Here is a 19,088-nt window from a genome sequence, read left to right as displayed (position 1 = left end):
GGTGGTAGTGAGGGACGACGGTCACACCTATTTGTAGATTATACCAATTTAACTATAAATGTTTAGAGACAATATTTAAATAGGTGGTGGTGAGGGACGACTGTCACACCTATTTCTAAAATTAGACCAGTTTAACTACAAATGTTTAGAGACAATATTTAAATAGGTGGTGGTGAGGGACGACTGTCACACCTATTTCTAAAATTAGACCAGTTTAACTACAAATGTTTAGAGACAATATTTAAATAGGTGGTGGTGAGGGACGACTGTCACACCTATTTCTAGATTAGACCAGTTTAACTACAAATGTTTAGAGACAATATTTAAATAGGTGGTGGTGAGGGACGACTGTCACACCTATTTCTAGATTAGACCAGTTTAACTACAAATGTTTAGAGACAATATTTAAATAGGTGGTGGTGAGGGACGACTGTCACACCTATTTGTAGATTATACCAAATTAACTACAAATGTTTAGAGACAATATTTAAATAGGTGGTGGTGAGGGACGACTGTCACACCTATTTCTAGATTAGACCAATTTAACTACAAATGTTTAAAGACAATATTTAAATAGGTGGTGGTGAGGGACGACTGTCACACCTATTTCTAGATTAGACCAATTTAACTACAAATGTTTAGAGACAATATTTAAATAGGTGGTAGTGAGGGACGACGGTCACACCTATTTGTAGATTATACCAATTTAACTATAAATGTTTAGAGACAATATTTAAATAGTTGGTGGTGAGGGACGACTGTCACACCTATTTCTAGATTAGACCAGTTTAACTACAAATGTTTAGAGACAATATTTAAATAGGTGGTGGTGAGGGACGACTGTCACACCTATTTCTAGATTAGACCAATTCAACTACAAATGTTTAGAGACAATATTTAAATAGGTGGTGGTGAGGGACGACTGTCACACCTATTTGTAGATTATACCAATTTAACTATAAATGTTTAGAGACAATATTTAAACAGTTGGTGGTGAGGGACGACTGTCACACCTATTTCTAGATTAGACCAGTTTAACTACAAATGTTTAGAGACAATATTTAAATAGGTGGTGGTGAGGGACGACTGTCACACCTATTTCTAGATTAGACCAATTTAACTACAAATGTTTAGAGACAATATTTAAATAGGTGGTGGTGAGGGACGACTGTCACACCTATTTGTAGATTATACCAATTTAACTATAAATGTTTAGAGACAATATTTAAATAGTTGGTGGTGAGGGACGACTGTCACACCTATTTCTAGATTAGACCAGTTTAACTACAAATGTTTAGAGACAATATTTAAATAGGTGGTGGTGAGGGACGACTGTCAGACCTATTTCGAGATTAGACCAATTCAACTACAAATGTTTAGAGACAATATTTAAATAGGTGGTGGTGAGGGACGACTGTCACACCTATTTCTAGATTAGACCAATTTAACTACAAATGTTTAGAGACAATATTTAAATAGGTGGTGGTGAGGGACGACTGTCACACCTATTTCTAGAATAGACCAATTTAACTACAAATGTTTAGAGACAATATTTAAATAGGTGGTGGTGAGGGATGACTGTCACACCTATTTCTAGATTAGACCAGTTTAACTACAAATGTTTAGAGACAATATTTAAATAGGTGGTGGTGAGGGACGACTGTCACACCTATTTCTAGATTAGACCAATTTAACTACAAATGTTTAGAGACAATATTTAAATAGGTGGTGGTGAGGGACGACTGTCACACCTATTTCTAGATTAGACCAATTTAACTACAAATGTTTGGATACAATATTTAAATAGGTGGTGGTGAGGGACGACTGTCACACCTATTTCTAGATTAGACCAATTTAACTACAAATGTTTGGATACAATATTTAAATAGGTGGTGGTGAGGGACGACTGTCACACCTATTTAAGGATTATACCAATTCAACTACAAATGTTTAGAGACAATATTTAAATAGGTGGTGGTGAGGGACGACTGTCACACCTATTTCTAGATTAGACCAATTTAACTACAAATGTTTAGAGACAATATTTAAATAGGTGGTGGTGAGGGACGACTGTCACACCTATTTCTAGATTAGACCAATTTAACTACAAATGTTTAGAGACAATATTTAAATAGGTGGTGGTGAGGGACGACTGTCACACCTATTTGTAGATTATACCAATTTAACTACAAATGTTTAGAGACAATATTTAAATAGGTGGTGGTGAGGGACGACTGTCACACCTATTTCTAGATTAGACCAGTTTAACTACAAATGTTTAGAGACAATATTTAAATAGGTGGTGGTGAGGGAGGACTGTCACACCTATTTCTAGATTAGACCAATTCAACTACAAATGTTTAGAGACAATATTTAAATAGGTGGTGGTGAGGGACGACTGTCACACCTATTTCTAGATTAGACCAGTTTAACTACAAATGTTTAGAGACAATATTTAAATAGGTGGTGGTGAGGGACGACTGTCACACCTATTTGTAGATTATACCAATTTAACTACAAATGTTTAGAGACAATATTTAAATAGGTGGTGGTGAGGGACGACTGTCACACCTATTTCTAGATTAGACCAATTTAACTACAAATGTTTAGAGACAATATTTAAATAGGTGGTGGTGAGGGACGACTGTCACACCTATTTAAGGATTATACCAATTCAACTACAAATGTTTAGAGACAATATTTAAATAGGTGGTGGTGAGGGACGACTGTCACACCTATTTCTAGATTAGACCAATTTAACTACAAATGTTTAGAGACAATATTTAAATAGGTGGTGGTGAGGGACGACTGTCACACCTATTTCTAGATTAGACCAATTTAACTACAAATGTTTAGAGACAATATTTAAATAGGTGGTGGTGAGGGACGACTGTCACACCTATTTCTAGATTAGACCAATTTAACTACACGTTTAGAGACAATATTTAAAAAGGTGGTGGTGAGGGACGACTGTCACACCTATTTCTAGATTAGACCAATTTAACTACACGTTTAGAGACAATATTTAAAAAGGTGGTGGTGAGGGACGACTGTCACACCTATTTGTAGATTATACCAATTTAACTACAAATGTTTAGAGACAATATTTAAATAGGTGGTGGTGAGGGACGACTGTCACACCTATTTCTAGATTAGACCAGTTTAACTACAAATGTTTAGAGACAATATTTAAATAGGTGGTGGTGAGGGAGGACTGTCACACCTATTTCTAGATTAGACCAATTCAACTACAAATGTTTAGAGACAATATTTAAATAGGTGGTGGTGAGGGACGACTGTCACACCTATTTCTAGATTAGACCAGTTTAACTACAAATGTTTAGAGACAATATTTAAATAGGTGGTGGTGAGGGACGACTGTCACACCTATTTGTAGATTATACCAATTTAACTACAAATGTTTAGAGACAATATTTAAATAGGTGGTGGTGAGGGACGACTGTCACACCTATTTCTAGATTAGACCAATTTAACTACAAATGTTTAGAGACAATATTTAAATAGGTGGTGGTGAGGGACGACTGTCACACCTATTTAAGGATTATACCAATTCAACTACAAATGTTTAGAGACAATATTTAAATAGGTGGTGGTGAGGGACGACTGTCACACCTATTTCTAGATTAGACCAATTTAACTACAAATGTTTAGAGACAATATTTAAATAGGTGGTGGTGAGGGACGACTGTCACACCTATTCCTAGATTAGACCAGTTTAACTACAAATGTTTAGAGACAATATTTAAATAGGTGGTGGTGAGGGACGACTGTCACACCTATTTCTAGATTAGACCAATTTAACTACAAATGTTTAGAGACAATATTTAAATAGGTGGTGGTGAGGGACGACTGTCACACCTATTTCTAGATTAGACCAATTTAACTACACGTTTAGAGACAATATTTAAAAAGGTGGTGGTGAGGGACGACTGTCACACCTATTTCTAGATTAGACCAATTTAACTACAAATGTTTAGAGACAATATTTAAATAGGTGGTGGTGAGGGACGACTGTCACACCTATTTCTAGATTAGACCAATTTAACTACAAATGTTTAGAGACAATATTTAAATAGGTGGTGGTGAGGGACGACTGTCACACCTATTTCTAGATTAGACCAATTTAACTACAAATGTTTAGAGACAATATTTAAATAGGTGGTGGTGAGGGACGACTGTCACACCTATTTCTAGATTAGATCAATTTAACTACAAATGTTTAGAGACAATATTTAAATAGGTGGTGGTGAGGGACGACTGTCACACCTATTTCTAGATTAGACCAATTTAACTACAAATGTTTAGAGACAATATTTAAATAGGTGGTGGTGAGGGACGACTGTCACACCTATTTCTAGATTAGACCAGTTTAACTACAAATGTTTAGAGACAATATTTAAATAGGTGGTGGTGAGGGACGACTGTCACACCTATTTCTAGATTAGACCAGTTTAACTACAAATGTTTAGAGACAATATTTAAATAGGTGGTGGTGAGGGACGACTGTCACACCTATTTCTAGATTAGACCAATTTAACTACAAATTTTTAGAGACAATATTTGAATAGGTGGTGGTGAGGGACGACTGTCACACCTATTTCTAGATTAGACCAATTTAACTACAAATGTTTAGAGACAATATTTAAATAGGTGGTGGTGAGGGACGACTGTCACACCTATTTCTAGATTAGACCAATTTAACTACAAATGTTTAGAGACAATATTTAAATAGGTGGTGGTGAGGGACGACTGTCACACCTATTTCTAGATTAGACCAGTTTAACTACAAATGTTTAGAGACAATATTTAAATAGGTGGTGGTGAGGGACGACTGTCACACCTATTTCTAGATTAGACCAATTTAACTACAAATGTTTAGAGACAATATTTAAATAGGTGGTGGTGAGGGACGACTGTCACACCTATTTCTAGATTAGACCAGTTTAACTACAAATGTTTAGAGACAATATTTAAATAGGTGGTGGTGAGGGAGGACTGTCACACCTATTTCTAGATTAGACCAATTCAACTACAAATGTTTAGAGACAATATTTAAATAGGTGGTGGTGAGGGACGACTGTCACACCTATTTCTAGATTAGACCAGTTTAACTACAAATGTTTAGAGACAATATTTAAATAGGTGGTGGTGAGGGACGACTGTCACACCTATTTGTAGATTATACCAATTTAACTACAAATGTTTAGAGACAATATTTAAATAGGTGGTGGTGAGGGACGACTGTCACACCTATTTCTAGATTAGACCAATTTAACTACAAATGTTTAGAGACAATATTTAAATAGGTGGTGGTGAGGGACGACTGTCACACCTATTTAAGGATTATACCAATTCAACTACAAATGTTTAGAGACAATATTTAAATAGGTGGTGGTGAGGGACGACTGTCACACCTATTTCTAGATTAGACCAATTTAACTACAAATGTTTAGAGACAATATTTAAATAGGTGGTGGTGAGGGACGACTGTCACACCTATTCCTAGATTAGACCAGTTTAACTACAAATGTTTAGAGACAATATTTAAATAGGTGGTGGTGAGGGACGACTGTCACACCTATTTCTAGATTAGACCAATTTAACTACAAATGTTTAGAGACAATATTTAAATAGGTGGTGGTGAGGGACGACTGTCACACCTATTTCTAGATTAGACCAATTTAACTACACATGTTTAGAGACAATATTTAAAAAGGTGGTGGTGAGGGACGACTGTCACACCTATTTCTAGATTAGACCAATTTAACTACAAATGTTTAGAGACAATATTTAAATAGGTGGTGGTGAGGGACGACTGTCACACCTATTTCTAGATTAGACCAATTTAACTACAAATGTTTAGAGACAATATTTAAATAGGTGGTGGTGAGGGACGACTGTCACACCTATTTCTAGATTAGACGAATTTAACTACAAATGTTTAGAGACAATATTTAAATAGGTGGTGGTGAGGGACGACTGTCACACCTATTTCTAGATTAGACCAATTTAACTACAAATGTTTAGAGACAATATTTAAATAGGTGGTGGTGAGGGACGACTGTCACACCTATTTCTAGATTAGATCAATTTAACTACAAATGTTTAGAGACAATATTTAAATAGGTGGTGGTGAGGGACGACTGTCACACCTATTTCTAGATTAGACCAATTTAACTACAAATGTTTAGAGACAATATTTAAATAGGTGGTGGTGAGGGACGACTGTCACACCTATTTCTAGATTAGACCAGTTTAACTACAAATGTTTAGAGACAATATTTAAATAGGTGGTGGTGAGGGACGACTGTCACACCTATTTCTAGATTAGACCAGTTTAACTACAAATGTTTAGAGACAATATTTAAATAGGTGGTGGTGAGGGACGACTGTCACACCTATTTCTAGATTAGACCAATTTAACTACAAATCTTTAGAGACAATATTTAAATAGGTGGTGGTGAGGGACGACTGTCACACCTATTTCTAGATTAGACCAATTTAACTACAAATGTTTAGAGACAATATTTAAATAGGTGGTGGTGAGGGACGACTGTCACACCTAATTCTAGATTAGACCAGTTTAACTACAAATGTTTAGAGACAATATTTAAATAGGTGGTGGTAAGGGACGACTGTCACCCCTATTTCTAGATTAGACCAATTTAACTACAAATTTTTAGAGACAATATTTGAATAGGTGGTGGTGAGGGACGACTGTCACACCTATTTCTAGATTAGACCAATTTAACTACAAATGTTTAGAGACAATATTTAAATAGGTGGTGGTGAGGGACGACTGTCACACCTATTTCTAGATTAGACCAATTTAACTACAAATGTTTAGAGACAATATTTAAATAGGTGGTGGTGAGGGACGACTGTCACACCTATTTCTAGATTAGACCAGTTTAACTACAAATGTTTAGAGACAATATTTAAATAGGTGGTGGTGAGGGACGACTGTCACATCTATTTCTAGATTAGACCAATTTAACTACAAATGTTTAGAGACAATATTTAAATAGGTGGTGGTGAGGGACGACTGTCACACCTATTTCTAGATTAGACCAGTTTAACTGCAAATGTTTAGAGACAATATTTAAATAGGTGGTGGTGAGGGACGACTGTCACACCTATTTGTAGATTATACCAATTTAACTACAAATGTTTAGAGACAATATTTAAATAAGTGGTGGTGAGGGACGACTGTCACACCTATTTCTAGATTAGACCAATTTAACTACAAATGTTTAGAGACAATATTTAAATAGGTGGTGGTGAGGGACGACTGTCACACCTATTTCTAGATTAGACCAATTTAACTACAAATGTTTAGAGACAATATTTAAATAGGTGGTGGTGAGGGACGACTGTCACACCTATTCCTAGATTAGACCAGTTTAACTACAAATGTTTAGAGACAATATTTAAATAGGTGGTGGTGAGGGACGACTGTCACACCTATTTCTAGATTAGACCAATTTAACTACAAATGTTTAGAGACAATATTTAAATAGGTGGTGGTGAGGGACGACTGTCACACCTATTTCTAGATTAGACCAATTTAACTACACATGTTTAGAGACAATATTTAAAAAGGTGGTGGTGAGGGACGACTGTCACACCTATTTCTAGATTAGACCAATTTAACTACAAATGTTTAGAGACAATATTTAAATAGGTGGTGGTGAGGGACGACTGTCACACCTATTTCTAGATTAGACCAATTTAACTACAAATGTTTAGAGACAATATTTAAATAGGTGGTGGTGAGGGACGACTGTCACACCTATTTCTAGATTAGACCAATTTAACTACAAATGTTTAGAGACAATATTTAAATAGGTGGTGGTGAGGGACGACTGTCACACCTATTTCTAGATTAGACCAATTTAACTACAAATGTTTAGAGACAATATTTAAATAGGTGGTGGTGAGGGACGACTGTCACACCTATTTCTAGATTAGATCAATTTAACTACAAATGTTTAGAGACAATATTTAAATAGGTGGTGGTGAGGGACGACTGTCACACCTATTTCTAGATTAGACCAATTTAACTACAAATGTTTAGAGACAATATTTAAATAGGTGGTGGTGAGGGACGACTGTCACACCTATTTCTAGATTAGACCAGTTTAACTACAAATGTTTAGAGACAATATTTAAATAGGTGGTGGTGAGGGACGACTGTCACACCTATTTCTAGATTAGACCAGTTTAACTACAAATGTTTAGAGACAATATTTAAATAGGTGGTGGTGAGGGACGACTGTCACACCTATTTCTAGATTAGACCAATTTAACTACAAATCTTTAGAGACAATATTTAAATAGGTGGTGGTGAGGGACGACTGTCACACCTATTTCTAGATTAGACCAATTTAACTACAAATGTTTAGAGACAATATTTAAATAGGTGGTGGTGAGGGACGACTGTCACACCTAATTCTAGATTAGACCAGTTTAACTACAAATGTTTAGAGACAATATTTAAATAGGTGGTGGTAAGGGACGACTGTCACACCTATTTCTAGATTAGACCAATTTAACTACAAATTTTTAGAGACAATATTTGAATAGGTGGTGGTGAGGGACGACTGTCACACCTATTTCTAGATTAGACCAATTTAACTACAAATGGTTAGAGACAATATTTAAATAGGTGGTGGTGAGGGACGACTGTCACACCTATTTCTAGATTAGACCAATTTAACTACAAATGTTTAGAGACAATATTTAAATAGGTGGTGGTGAGGGACGACTGTCACACCTATTTCTAGATTAGACCAGTTTAACTACAAATGTTTAGAGACAATATTTAAATAGGTGGTGGTGAGGGACGACTGTCACATGTATTTCTAGATTAGACCAATTTAACTACAAATGTTTAGAGACAATATTTAAATAGGTGGTGGTGAGGGACGACTGTCACACCTATTTCTAGATTAGACCAGTTTAACTACAAATGTTTAGAGACAATATTTAAATAGGTGGTGGTGAGGGACGACTGTCACACCTATTTGTAGATTATACCAATTTAACTACAAATGTTTAGAGACAATATTTAAATAAGTGGTGGTGAGGGACGACTGTCACACCTATTTCTAGATTAGACCAATTTAACTACAAATGTTTAGAGACAATATTTAAATAGGTGGTGGTGAGGGACGACTGTCACACCTATTTCTAGATTAGACCAATTTAACTACAAATGTTTAGAGACAATATTTAAATAGGTGGTGGTGAGGGACGACTGTCACACCTATTTGTAGATTATACCAATTTAACTACAAATGTTTAGAGACAATATTTAAATAGGTGGTGGTGAGGGACGACTGTCACACCTATTTCTAGATTAGACCAATTTAACTACAAATGTTTAGAGACAATATTTAAATAGGTGGTGGTGAGGGACGACTGTCACACCTATTTCTAGATTAGACCAGTTTAACTACAAATGTTTAGAGACAATATTTAAATAGGTGGTGGTGAGGGACGACTGTCACACCTATTTGTAGATTATACCAATTTAACTACAAATGTTTAGAGACAATATTTAAATAGGTGGTGGTGAGGGACGACTGTCACACCTATTTCTAGATTAGACCAATTTAACTACAAATGTTTAGAGACAATATTTAAATAGGTGGTGGTGAGGGACGACTGTCACACCTATTTCTAGATTAGACCAATTTAACTACAAATGTTTAGAGACAATATTTAAATAGGTGGTGGTGAGGGACGACTGTCACACCTATTTCTAGATTAGACCAGTTTAACTACAAATGTTTAGAGACAATATTTAAATAGGTGGTGGTGAGGGACGACTGTCACACCTATTTCTAGATTAGACCAGTTTAACTACAAATGTTTAGAGACAATATTTAAATAGGTGGTGGTGAGGGACGACTGTCACACCTATTTCTAGATTAGACCAATTTAACTACAAATGTTTAGAGACAATATTTAAATAGGTGGTGGTGAGGGACGACTGTCACACCTATTTCTAGATTAGACCAGTTTAACTACAAATGTTTAGAGACAATATTTAAATAGGTGGTGGTGAGGGACGACTGTCACACCTATTTCTAGATTAGACCAATTTAACTACAAATGTTTAGAGACAATATTTAAATAGGTGGTGGTGAGGGACGACTGTCACACCTATTTCTAGATTAGACCAGTTTAACTACAAATGTTTAGAGACAATATTTAAATAGGTGGTGGTGAGGGACGACTGTCACACCTATTTCTAGATTAGAACAATTTAAGTACAAATGTTTAGAGACAATATTTAAATAGGTGGTGGTGAGGGACGACTGTCACACCTATTTCTAGATTAGACCAATTTAACTACAAATGTTTAGAGACAATATTTAAATAGGTGGTGGTGAGGGACGACTGTCACACCTATTTCTAGATTAGACCAATTTAACTACAAATGTTTAGAGACAATATTTAAATAGGTGGTGGTGAGGGACGACTGTCACACCTATTTCTAGATTAGACCAATTTAACTGCAAATGTTTAGAGACAATATTTACATAGGTGGTGGTGAGGGACGACTGTCACACCTATTTCTAGATTAGACCAATTTAACTACAAATGTTTAGAGACAATATTTAAATAGGTGGTGGTGAGGGACGACTGTCACACCTATTTCTAGATTAGACCAATTCAACTACAAATGCTTAGAGACAATATTTAAATAGGTGGTGGTGAGGGACGACTGTCACACCTATTTCTAGATTAGACCAATTTAACTACAAATGTTTAGAGACAATATTTACATAGGTGGTGGTGAGGGACGACTGTCACACCTATTTCTAGATTAGACCAGTTTAACTACAAATGTTTAGAGACAATATTTAAATAGGTGGTGGTGAGGGACGACTGTCACACCTATTTCTAGATTAGACCAGTTTAACTACAAATGTTTAGAGACAATATTTAAATAGGTGGTGGTGAGGGACGACTGTCACACCTATTTCTAGATTAGACCAATTTAACTACAAATGTTTAGAGACAATATTTAAATAGGTGGTGGTGGACGACTGTCACACCTATTTCTAGATTAGACCAATTTAACTACAAATGTTTAGAGACAATATTTAAATAGGTGGTGGTGAGGGACGACTGTCACACCTATTTCAGGATTATACCAATTCAACTGCAAATGTTTAGAGACATGATGGCGGGCACTCGCACAACAAATAAATTGCTGAATTCTTACCTCCAAACACCACATTTTTCTCAGGCATATTCTGTCAGGTCATCCAAGATAGTGGTCTCCTGCAGGTGGGAGTCCGGAGGGTCCAGCAGCGCCACGGGCTCGTCCGACATCAGCACCATGGTGGCGGCGGCGGAGTAGGACGGGGCCATCTTGCCGGCCTCCGGGTGGTGCTGGCGGCAGCACAGGACGTTGTGGCTGAAGAGGCGCCTGCAGGGGTGGAGGTACTGGTAGAAGAGCAGCATGAAGAGCACGGCCAGGCTGTAGCACACCAGCAGCTGCAAGGCCAGCAGCGGCGCACACACGTACTCGTAGAAGTCCGACTTGAAGAAGTACCAGAGCGTGATGAGGAGCAGGTTCTCCACAAAGCGCACGCTGTAGTACGCGGCCAGGCGGTCCCAGCGCTGCTTCCGGTCCAGGAGCTCCGGGTGGCCCAGGTCCAGCTGCACGGCCGACCAGCAGAAGACGTTGATGCAGGCGTAGAGCAGCGTGAAGGCGCTCAGCACCACCACCGTGCCCAGCTTGGAGAAGTTCTTCTCCACGTCCTCGGCCAGCGAGCCCTTTTTGGCCCACAACTCGGCCCAGGGCAAGAAGAAGAAGAAGAGCAGGTTGGCCACGCCCACCAGGATGACCCAATGGTTGAGCGCTGTGCTCATGAGGACCAGGGTGGTGATGCGGGTGGCGATCTCCAGGCCTCGCCACAGGACCATGCACAGGTAGGCCAACTTGCGGAAACGAACCTTGTAGTCGTCGTAGCACACCTGGATGGCCAGCACGCTGCACACCAGGGCGCCGTAAATGATGGACACCTTGGTGATGATCATCAGCGACACTGCAAACACACGGCAGGCACATTGCTCTCATCACACTTCAACACATTCAACACTCTGCTCTACGCTAACATAAACATGAAGAATGTACCAGATGCTGCCACTAGGGGGCACCGTTACCTAAACATGAAGAATGTACCAGATGCTGCCACTAGGGGGCACCGTTACCTAAACATGAAGAATGTACCAGATGCTGCCACTAGGGGGCACCGTTACCTCCACTTCACCTCTACTCTAACATAAACATGAAGAATGTACCAGATGCTGCCACTAGGGGGCACCGTTACCTAAACATGAAGAATGTACCAGATGCTGCCACTAGGGGGCACCGTTACCTAAACATGAAGAATGTACCAGATGCCGCCACTAGGGGGCACCGTTACCTCCACTTCACCTCTACTCTAACATAAACATGAAGAATGTACCAGATGGTGCCACTAGGGGGCACCGTTACCTAAACATGAAGAATGTACCAGATGCCGCCACTAGGGGGCACCGTTACCTCCACTTCACCTCTACTCTAACATAAACATGAAGAATGTACCAGATGGTGCCACTAGGGGGCACCGTTACCTAAACATGAAGAATGTACCAGATGCTGCCACTAGGGGGCACCGTTACCTAAACATCAAGAATGTACCAGATGCTGCCACTAGGGGGCACCGTTACCTAAACATGAAGAATGTACCAGATGCTGCCACTAGGGGGCGCCGTTACCTCCACTTCACCTCTACTCTAACATAAACATGAAGAATGTACCAGATGCTGCCACTAGGGGGAACCGTTACCTAAACATCAAGAATGTACCAGATGCTGCCACTAGGGGGCACCGTTACCTAAACATGAAGAATGTACCAGATGCTGCCACTAGGGGGCACCGTTACCTAAACATCAAGAATGTACCAGATGCTGCCACTAGGGGGCACCGTTACCTCCACTTCACCTCTACTCTAACATAAACATGAAGAATGTACCAGATGGTGCCACTAGGGGGCACCGTTACCTAAACATGAAGAATGTACCAGATGGTGCCACTAGGGGGCACCGTTACCTAAACATGAAGAATGCACCAGATGCTGCCACTAGGGGGCATCGTTACCTCCACTTCACCTCTACTCTAACATAACATGAAGAATGTACCAGATGCCGCCACTAGGGGGCACCGTTACCTCCACTTCACCTCTACTCTAACATAAACATGAAGAATGTACCAGATGGTGCCACTAGGGGGCACCGTTACCTAAACATGAAGAATGCACCAGATGCTGCCACTAGGGGGCACCGTTACCTCCACTTCACCTCTACTCTAACATAACATGAAGAATGTCCTAGATGGTGCCACTAGGGGGCACCGTTACCTAAACATGAAGAATGTACCAGATGCTGCCACTAGGGGGCACCGTTACCTAAACATGAAGAATGTACCACATGCTGCCACTAGGGGGCACCGTTACCTAAACATGAAGAATGTACCACATGCTGCCACTAGGGGGCACCGTTACCTCCACTTCACCTCTACTCTAACATAAACATGAAGAATGTACCAGATGGTGCCACTAGGGGGCACCGTTACCTAAACATGAAGAATGTACCAGATGCTGCCACTAGGGGGCACCGTTACCTCCACTTCACCTCTACTCTAACATAAACATGAAGAATGTACCAGATGGTGCCACTAGGGGGCACCGTTACCTAAACATGAAGAATGTACCACATGCTGCCACTATGTTAGCATGTTAACATTTTACAGGTAAAAATGTACAAATTTAGCCTTAAGGCTAGCATTTCTCTTACGTGGTATTTAGACAAGTACACAAGGTGAGTATTTCCTCTTATGTGGTATTTAGACAAGTACACAAGGTGAGTATTTAGACAAGTACACAAGGTGAGTATTTAGACAAGTACACAAGGTGAGTATTGCGACAAGTAGAGCAAGTGAGTACTTCTTACGTCGTACAGACAGGATGGACTTCTCCAGGATGGCGGCGTACAGTTGGAGGGTGAGCTGCGGCGTGGAGCCCAGGAAGGCCTGGATGACGGAGGTGCGCTTGAAGGCGTTCTTGTGCGTGGCCAGGATGCGCTGCGACCGGCTGATCTCGTACTCGGTCCAGGTCCTCTGGTGGCCCCTCCCCAGGAAGATCTTCCTGGTGATGGTGACGTACGGCTCCTCCACCTTGCCGGCTTTGAAGTACACCACCAAGGCATCAAAACACCTGCGACACAGTACACATGAGCGTGTAGTACTTATGTACGCCAGCAGAGGGCAGTGTAGCAGTACAAGGAGTAAATAAATAAATAAATACTGCTTTCACACTGAACTATTATCATTGAAAAATATATTCAACATTTTAGACATATTACAGGAAATTCACAAAAAAAAGATGTCATTCAACAAACTTATTTCTTGCTTGTGTATTTGCGCAAATAAGCAAATTTATACAATAAATCCAACTTTATGCACATTGTCAAATTATATTTATTTGAAAATATATCAGGTAAAAATAAGCAAAATACTTATTGATCATGGTAAATATATATTTGTAAAGAAATAAATGTAGGAAATTGATTTATTTTATTTAAAAAAACTGTATGTACATAATGCATGATTGTCGGTTGCAATGTGACACGAATGACAACATTGTTACATTTATTTAAAATATATATTGTTGCGTTTTGGACCAGTTGTTCCTCCCAGGGAATTCAAGTCACAATTCGCTCCCAAGCTCTTTACGACACTTAAAGCTGAGTTGAAAAAACCACCAGAGACAGAATAGGTATTTTGTTGTATATTTTCAAAGCTTTTCCAATATACATTTTGAGACCAGTCTAACCATAGAACATTCTATTGCGCCTCCCAAAATGGTCTGTCTTCCCGATCCCACCACCCTCTCTCTCCTCCCATCTCTGTAGACCTAACAAATGCTAGTCTAAACACATTCCAAAGAACTCAAGGTTAACACACATAGTATACTTGCTGACAGAGCATCAAGAGAATAAATGGAAAACACGAGCTGTTTTCAAATATGACTAAGAAAGTAAAGTACAACTTAAATTCGGATATATGTAAATATCTGCCTCCGACAATATCCAGGGGAAAAAAACAAAACACAAAATACTTATTACGATAAATATATATTTGTAAAGGAATAACTGTAAGAAATGTATTTGGTTATTTAAAAAATATATTGTATTAGCAATGTTTCATTTTTAGAAGACAAAGATGAGCAAGTACAGTATTAAACAAAAATGTTACTCCCATTTTTTTAAATCACCATCCATTACTATTAATATTGTTTAAATGTAGTGGAGTCATATCTCAGTTGGAAATAACATTTAAACACACCGTCAACTTTCAAGAGTTTTTTTTTAAAGCATTTGGTCTTTTAAAGTTTTAAATTCTAGAGTTTCACAATTTACATCAAAAAATCAAATGCTAGTTAGGACCCGCATGGCCCATTGCATAAGGACTCCCACAGGGAGTCCTTATGCAATGGGACATAAGGACCTATTGAATTTGTAAGGTTTTTCTTTATTATTATTCTTCCGCCGCCTCTTTGACCCACACATCAGGACCTGTGAAAATTGTATTTTAATAAAAAAAACCGAACCGCAAAAATCAAAATTGCGCTCTAGCGCCCCCTAGGAAAAAAAAAACTAGACTGCCTGTAACTCCCACTAGGAAGGTCGGAAAAACATGAAACAAAACCCTCTATGTAGGTCTGACTTAGACCTAGTTCTCATAATTGTATATCCTCGGGCTAAAATCAACAGGAAGTTGGCAATTCCCCCTTCAAGACAAAAAAGTACTAAAAACAGTCACTTTTGCCTCTTTGAGCTGTAATTTGACCCCCTTAACATGCTTCAAAACTCACCGAACTGAACACACACATCAGGACTGGCAAAAATTGCGATCTAATAAAAAAACCTAACCCCAAATCTGAAAATTGTGCTCTAGCGCAATTTTTTTATGAAACGCACAAAAAACTGCTCCTCGGATGAAAAAACTGACAAAACTGCCTGTAACTCCCACTGGGAAGGTCGGAGAGACCTCTATGTAGGTCTCACTTAGACCTACATTTCATTAATTGACAACCCCCAGCAAAAATCAACAGGAAGTTTGCTATTCCCCCTTCAAAACAAATTTTTTGTAAAAACCGGTCACCTTCCTTCAAAAACAAACTCCTCTGAGCGCGTTTGTCGTTTCGCCTTCAAACTAACACAGGAGAGAGATTGAACCCTTGTGATTACAATGACAGAAGCGCTTTTTTTCTAACTGCTCCGGTTTTGATTTTATGACCCTTCAAAGACCCGCTGCGCTGATGCTGCTGCGCTGCTGTTTTTTTAAGATGGCTGCTTAAAAGCAGGAAGCACCAACGTGCCCACACAATGCAGACAAGGTAGGTACACTAGACAAAAGTCTTGGGACACTTCAGACTAAAAGTAGACAAATGTATTGGGACACTTATGACTATCACTGGACAAAAGTATTGGGACAGTTAGGACTAGCACCTGCCAAATACGCGGGCCCGACCAATGCTGCTTGCAGCTTTAATATTAACATTAAAGCTGCAAGCAGCATTGGTCGGGCCCGCGTATTTGGCAGGTGCTAGTCCTAAGTGTCCCAATACTTTTGTCTACTTTTAGTCTGAAGTGTCCCAAGACTTTTGTCTAGTGTACCTACCTTGTCTGCATTGTGTGGGCACGTTGGTGCTTCCTGCTTTTAAGCAGCCATCTTAAAAAAACAGCAGCGCAGCAGCATCAGCGCAGCGGGTCTTTGAAGGGTCATAAAATCAAAACCGGAGCAGGTATTAAAAAGCCGTTCTGTTATTTTATACACAAGGGTTTAATCTCTCTCCTGTGTTAGTTTGAAGCCGAAACGACAAACGCGCTCAGAGGAGATAGTTTTTGAAGGAAGGTGACCGGTTTTTACAAAAAAAATTGTTTTGAAGGGGGAATAGCAAACTTCCTGTTGATTTTTGCTGGGGGTTGTCAATTTATGAAATGTAGGTCTAAGTGAGACCTACATAGAGGTTTTTGTTTCATGTCTCTCCGACCTTCCCAGGGAGAGTTACAGGCAGTTTTGTCAGTTTTTTCATCCGAGGAGCAGTTTTTTGTGCGTTTCATTAAAAAATTGCGCTAGAGCACAATTTTGAGATTTGGGGTTAGGTTTTTTTTTTAGATCGCAATGTTTGCCAGTCCTGATGTGTGCGTTCAGTTTGGTGAGTTTTGAAGCATGTTAAGGGGGTCAAAATACAGCTCAAAGAGGCAAAAGTGACTGTTTTTAGTACTTTTTTGTCTTGAAGGGGGAATTGCCAACTTCCTGTTGATTTTTGCCCGAGAATATACTATTATGAAATCTAGGTCTAAGTCACACCTACATAAAGGTTTTTGTTTCATGTCTCTCCGACCTTCCTAGTGGGAGTTACAGGCAGTCTAGTTTTTTTTTTTTCGTAGGGGGCGCTAGAGCGCAATTTTGAGTTTTGTGGTTCGGTTTTTTTCTTAAAAAGGCAATTTCCGCAGGTCCTGATGTGTGGGTCAAATATGGTGAGTTTTGAAGCATGTTAAGTGGGTCAAATTACAGTTTAAAGTGGCGGCGGAAGAATAAAGAATAATAAAACCTTACAAATTCAATAGGTCCTTATGTCCCATTGCATAAGGACTCCCTTTGGGAGTCCTTATACAATGGGCCATGCGGGCCCTAATTATATTTTCTATTCATAAATTAAACAATACGTTTTATTTTCAAATATTCTGAGCAGGTCATGAACACATTACTGTCTTGAAGTTGATGTCAAAGTGGAAGTTGCATTTTGACGTAATGTGGGTGTGCTTCATTAAATGTCCACTAGAGGGCAGGCTGAGGACAGAAAAGTGAAAGTCCCAGGGTGTGGTGGTGTTACGTTACAGGACAAACAACACACCCTAGAAAAAGACCTCAGGACAAGGAAGTACTCGTTGGAAAGAAGCAAGCCAGTGAGGATTGTCAGCGCATGGCGTGGCCTCACACCACGGTGCTGGAATGTTGATGACATTGCACAGCAGGTTTGACCCAGAGTCTGCCAGCCCAGCCCACAGCAGGTTTGACCCAGAGTCTGCCAGCCCAGCCCACAGCAGGTTTGACCCAGAGTCTGCCAGCCTAGCCCACAGCAGGTTTGACCCAGAGTCTGCCAGCCCAGCCCACAGCAGGTTTGACCCAGAGTCTGCCAGCCCAGCCCACAGGGAAAAGTGGAGTTATCTGCCCCTGTGCCTTGCATACATGGTGTTAGCATAGCAGCAGACACACAGTCTGAAGGCCATGGACTCCAGACTGCGCTCAGGTTGACAAATGCATTTGGAGGCAAGGCACTCACTTCCTTTTATGGATTTTTGGCTGCTGACTAAGTCTGAATGGAGCAAGTTCCTCTAAAAGATCAAATAAGTGACTCGCGTGTCACTCTTCTCTCAGCTGGGCGCCCAGGAACTTGTTTGATCATCCTGAGAAGGAATCCTTAATGTATGTCTGCATGCCGGGACCTGTTGACACTTCAATCCTGTCTTTAGACGCTCAGAAGACAAGTCCAGGCCTGACACATCTCTAGCATGTAGTATAATCCCAACAAGTTCCTGTGCAGACTATGCCGCTTGAACCTAGGAAACAGGACAAACTAGACCATGGACACAATTTCAAACAGACACATAGAAGCACTAGTCTCCTTGAACCCAGGAAACAGGATGGACTAGACCATGGACTTACAATTACAAACAGACACATGGAAGCACTAGTCTCATTGAACCCAGGAAACAGGACAGACTAGACCATGGACACACAATTACAAACAGACACATGGAAGCACTAGTCTCCTTGAACCCAGGAAACAGGACAAACTAGACCATGGACACAATTCCAAACAGACACATGGAAACACTAGTCTCCTTGAACCCAGGAAACAGGACAAACTAGACCATGGACACAATTACAAACAGACACAAAGAAGCACTAGTCTCCTTGAACCCAGGAAACA

General features: G+C 39.6%; 1 protein-coding gene across 1 annotated transcript in view; it reads right to left on the bottom strand.

Moving 5' to 3' along the window:
* The window catches only part of xkrx (XK related X-linked), a 45,833-nt gene that overhangs the window by 8,059 nt on the left and 18,686 nt on the right, over positions 1–19,088 (bottom strand). Inside the window, exons 2-3 of the mRNA XM_061930089.1 lie at positions 14,038–14,300; positions 11,261–12,089 (exon numbers count right to left, since the gene is read on the bottom strand). Of these exons, the coding sequence (XP_061786073.1) occupies positions 11,281–12,089; positions 14,038–14,300 (1,072 nt within the window). The 3' untranslated portion in view covers positions 11,261–11,280. The remainder of the gene's footprint in view (positions 1–11,260; positions 12,090–14,037; positions 14,301–19,088) is intronic.

This window comes from Nerophis lumbriciformis, linkage group LG36, assembly GCF_033978685.3.
Source record: "Nerophis lumbriciformis linkage group LG36, RoL_Nlum_v2.1, whole genome shotgun sequence".
Taxonomy (NCBI): domain Eukaryota; kingdom Metazoa; phylum Chordata; class Actinopteri; order Syngnathiformes; family Syngnathidae; genus Nerophis; species Nerophis lumbriciformis.
This window is presented reverse-complemented; position numbering and strand designations above follow the sequence as displayed.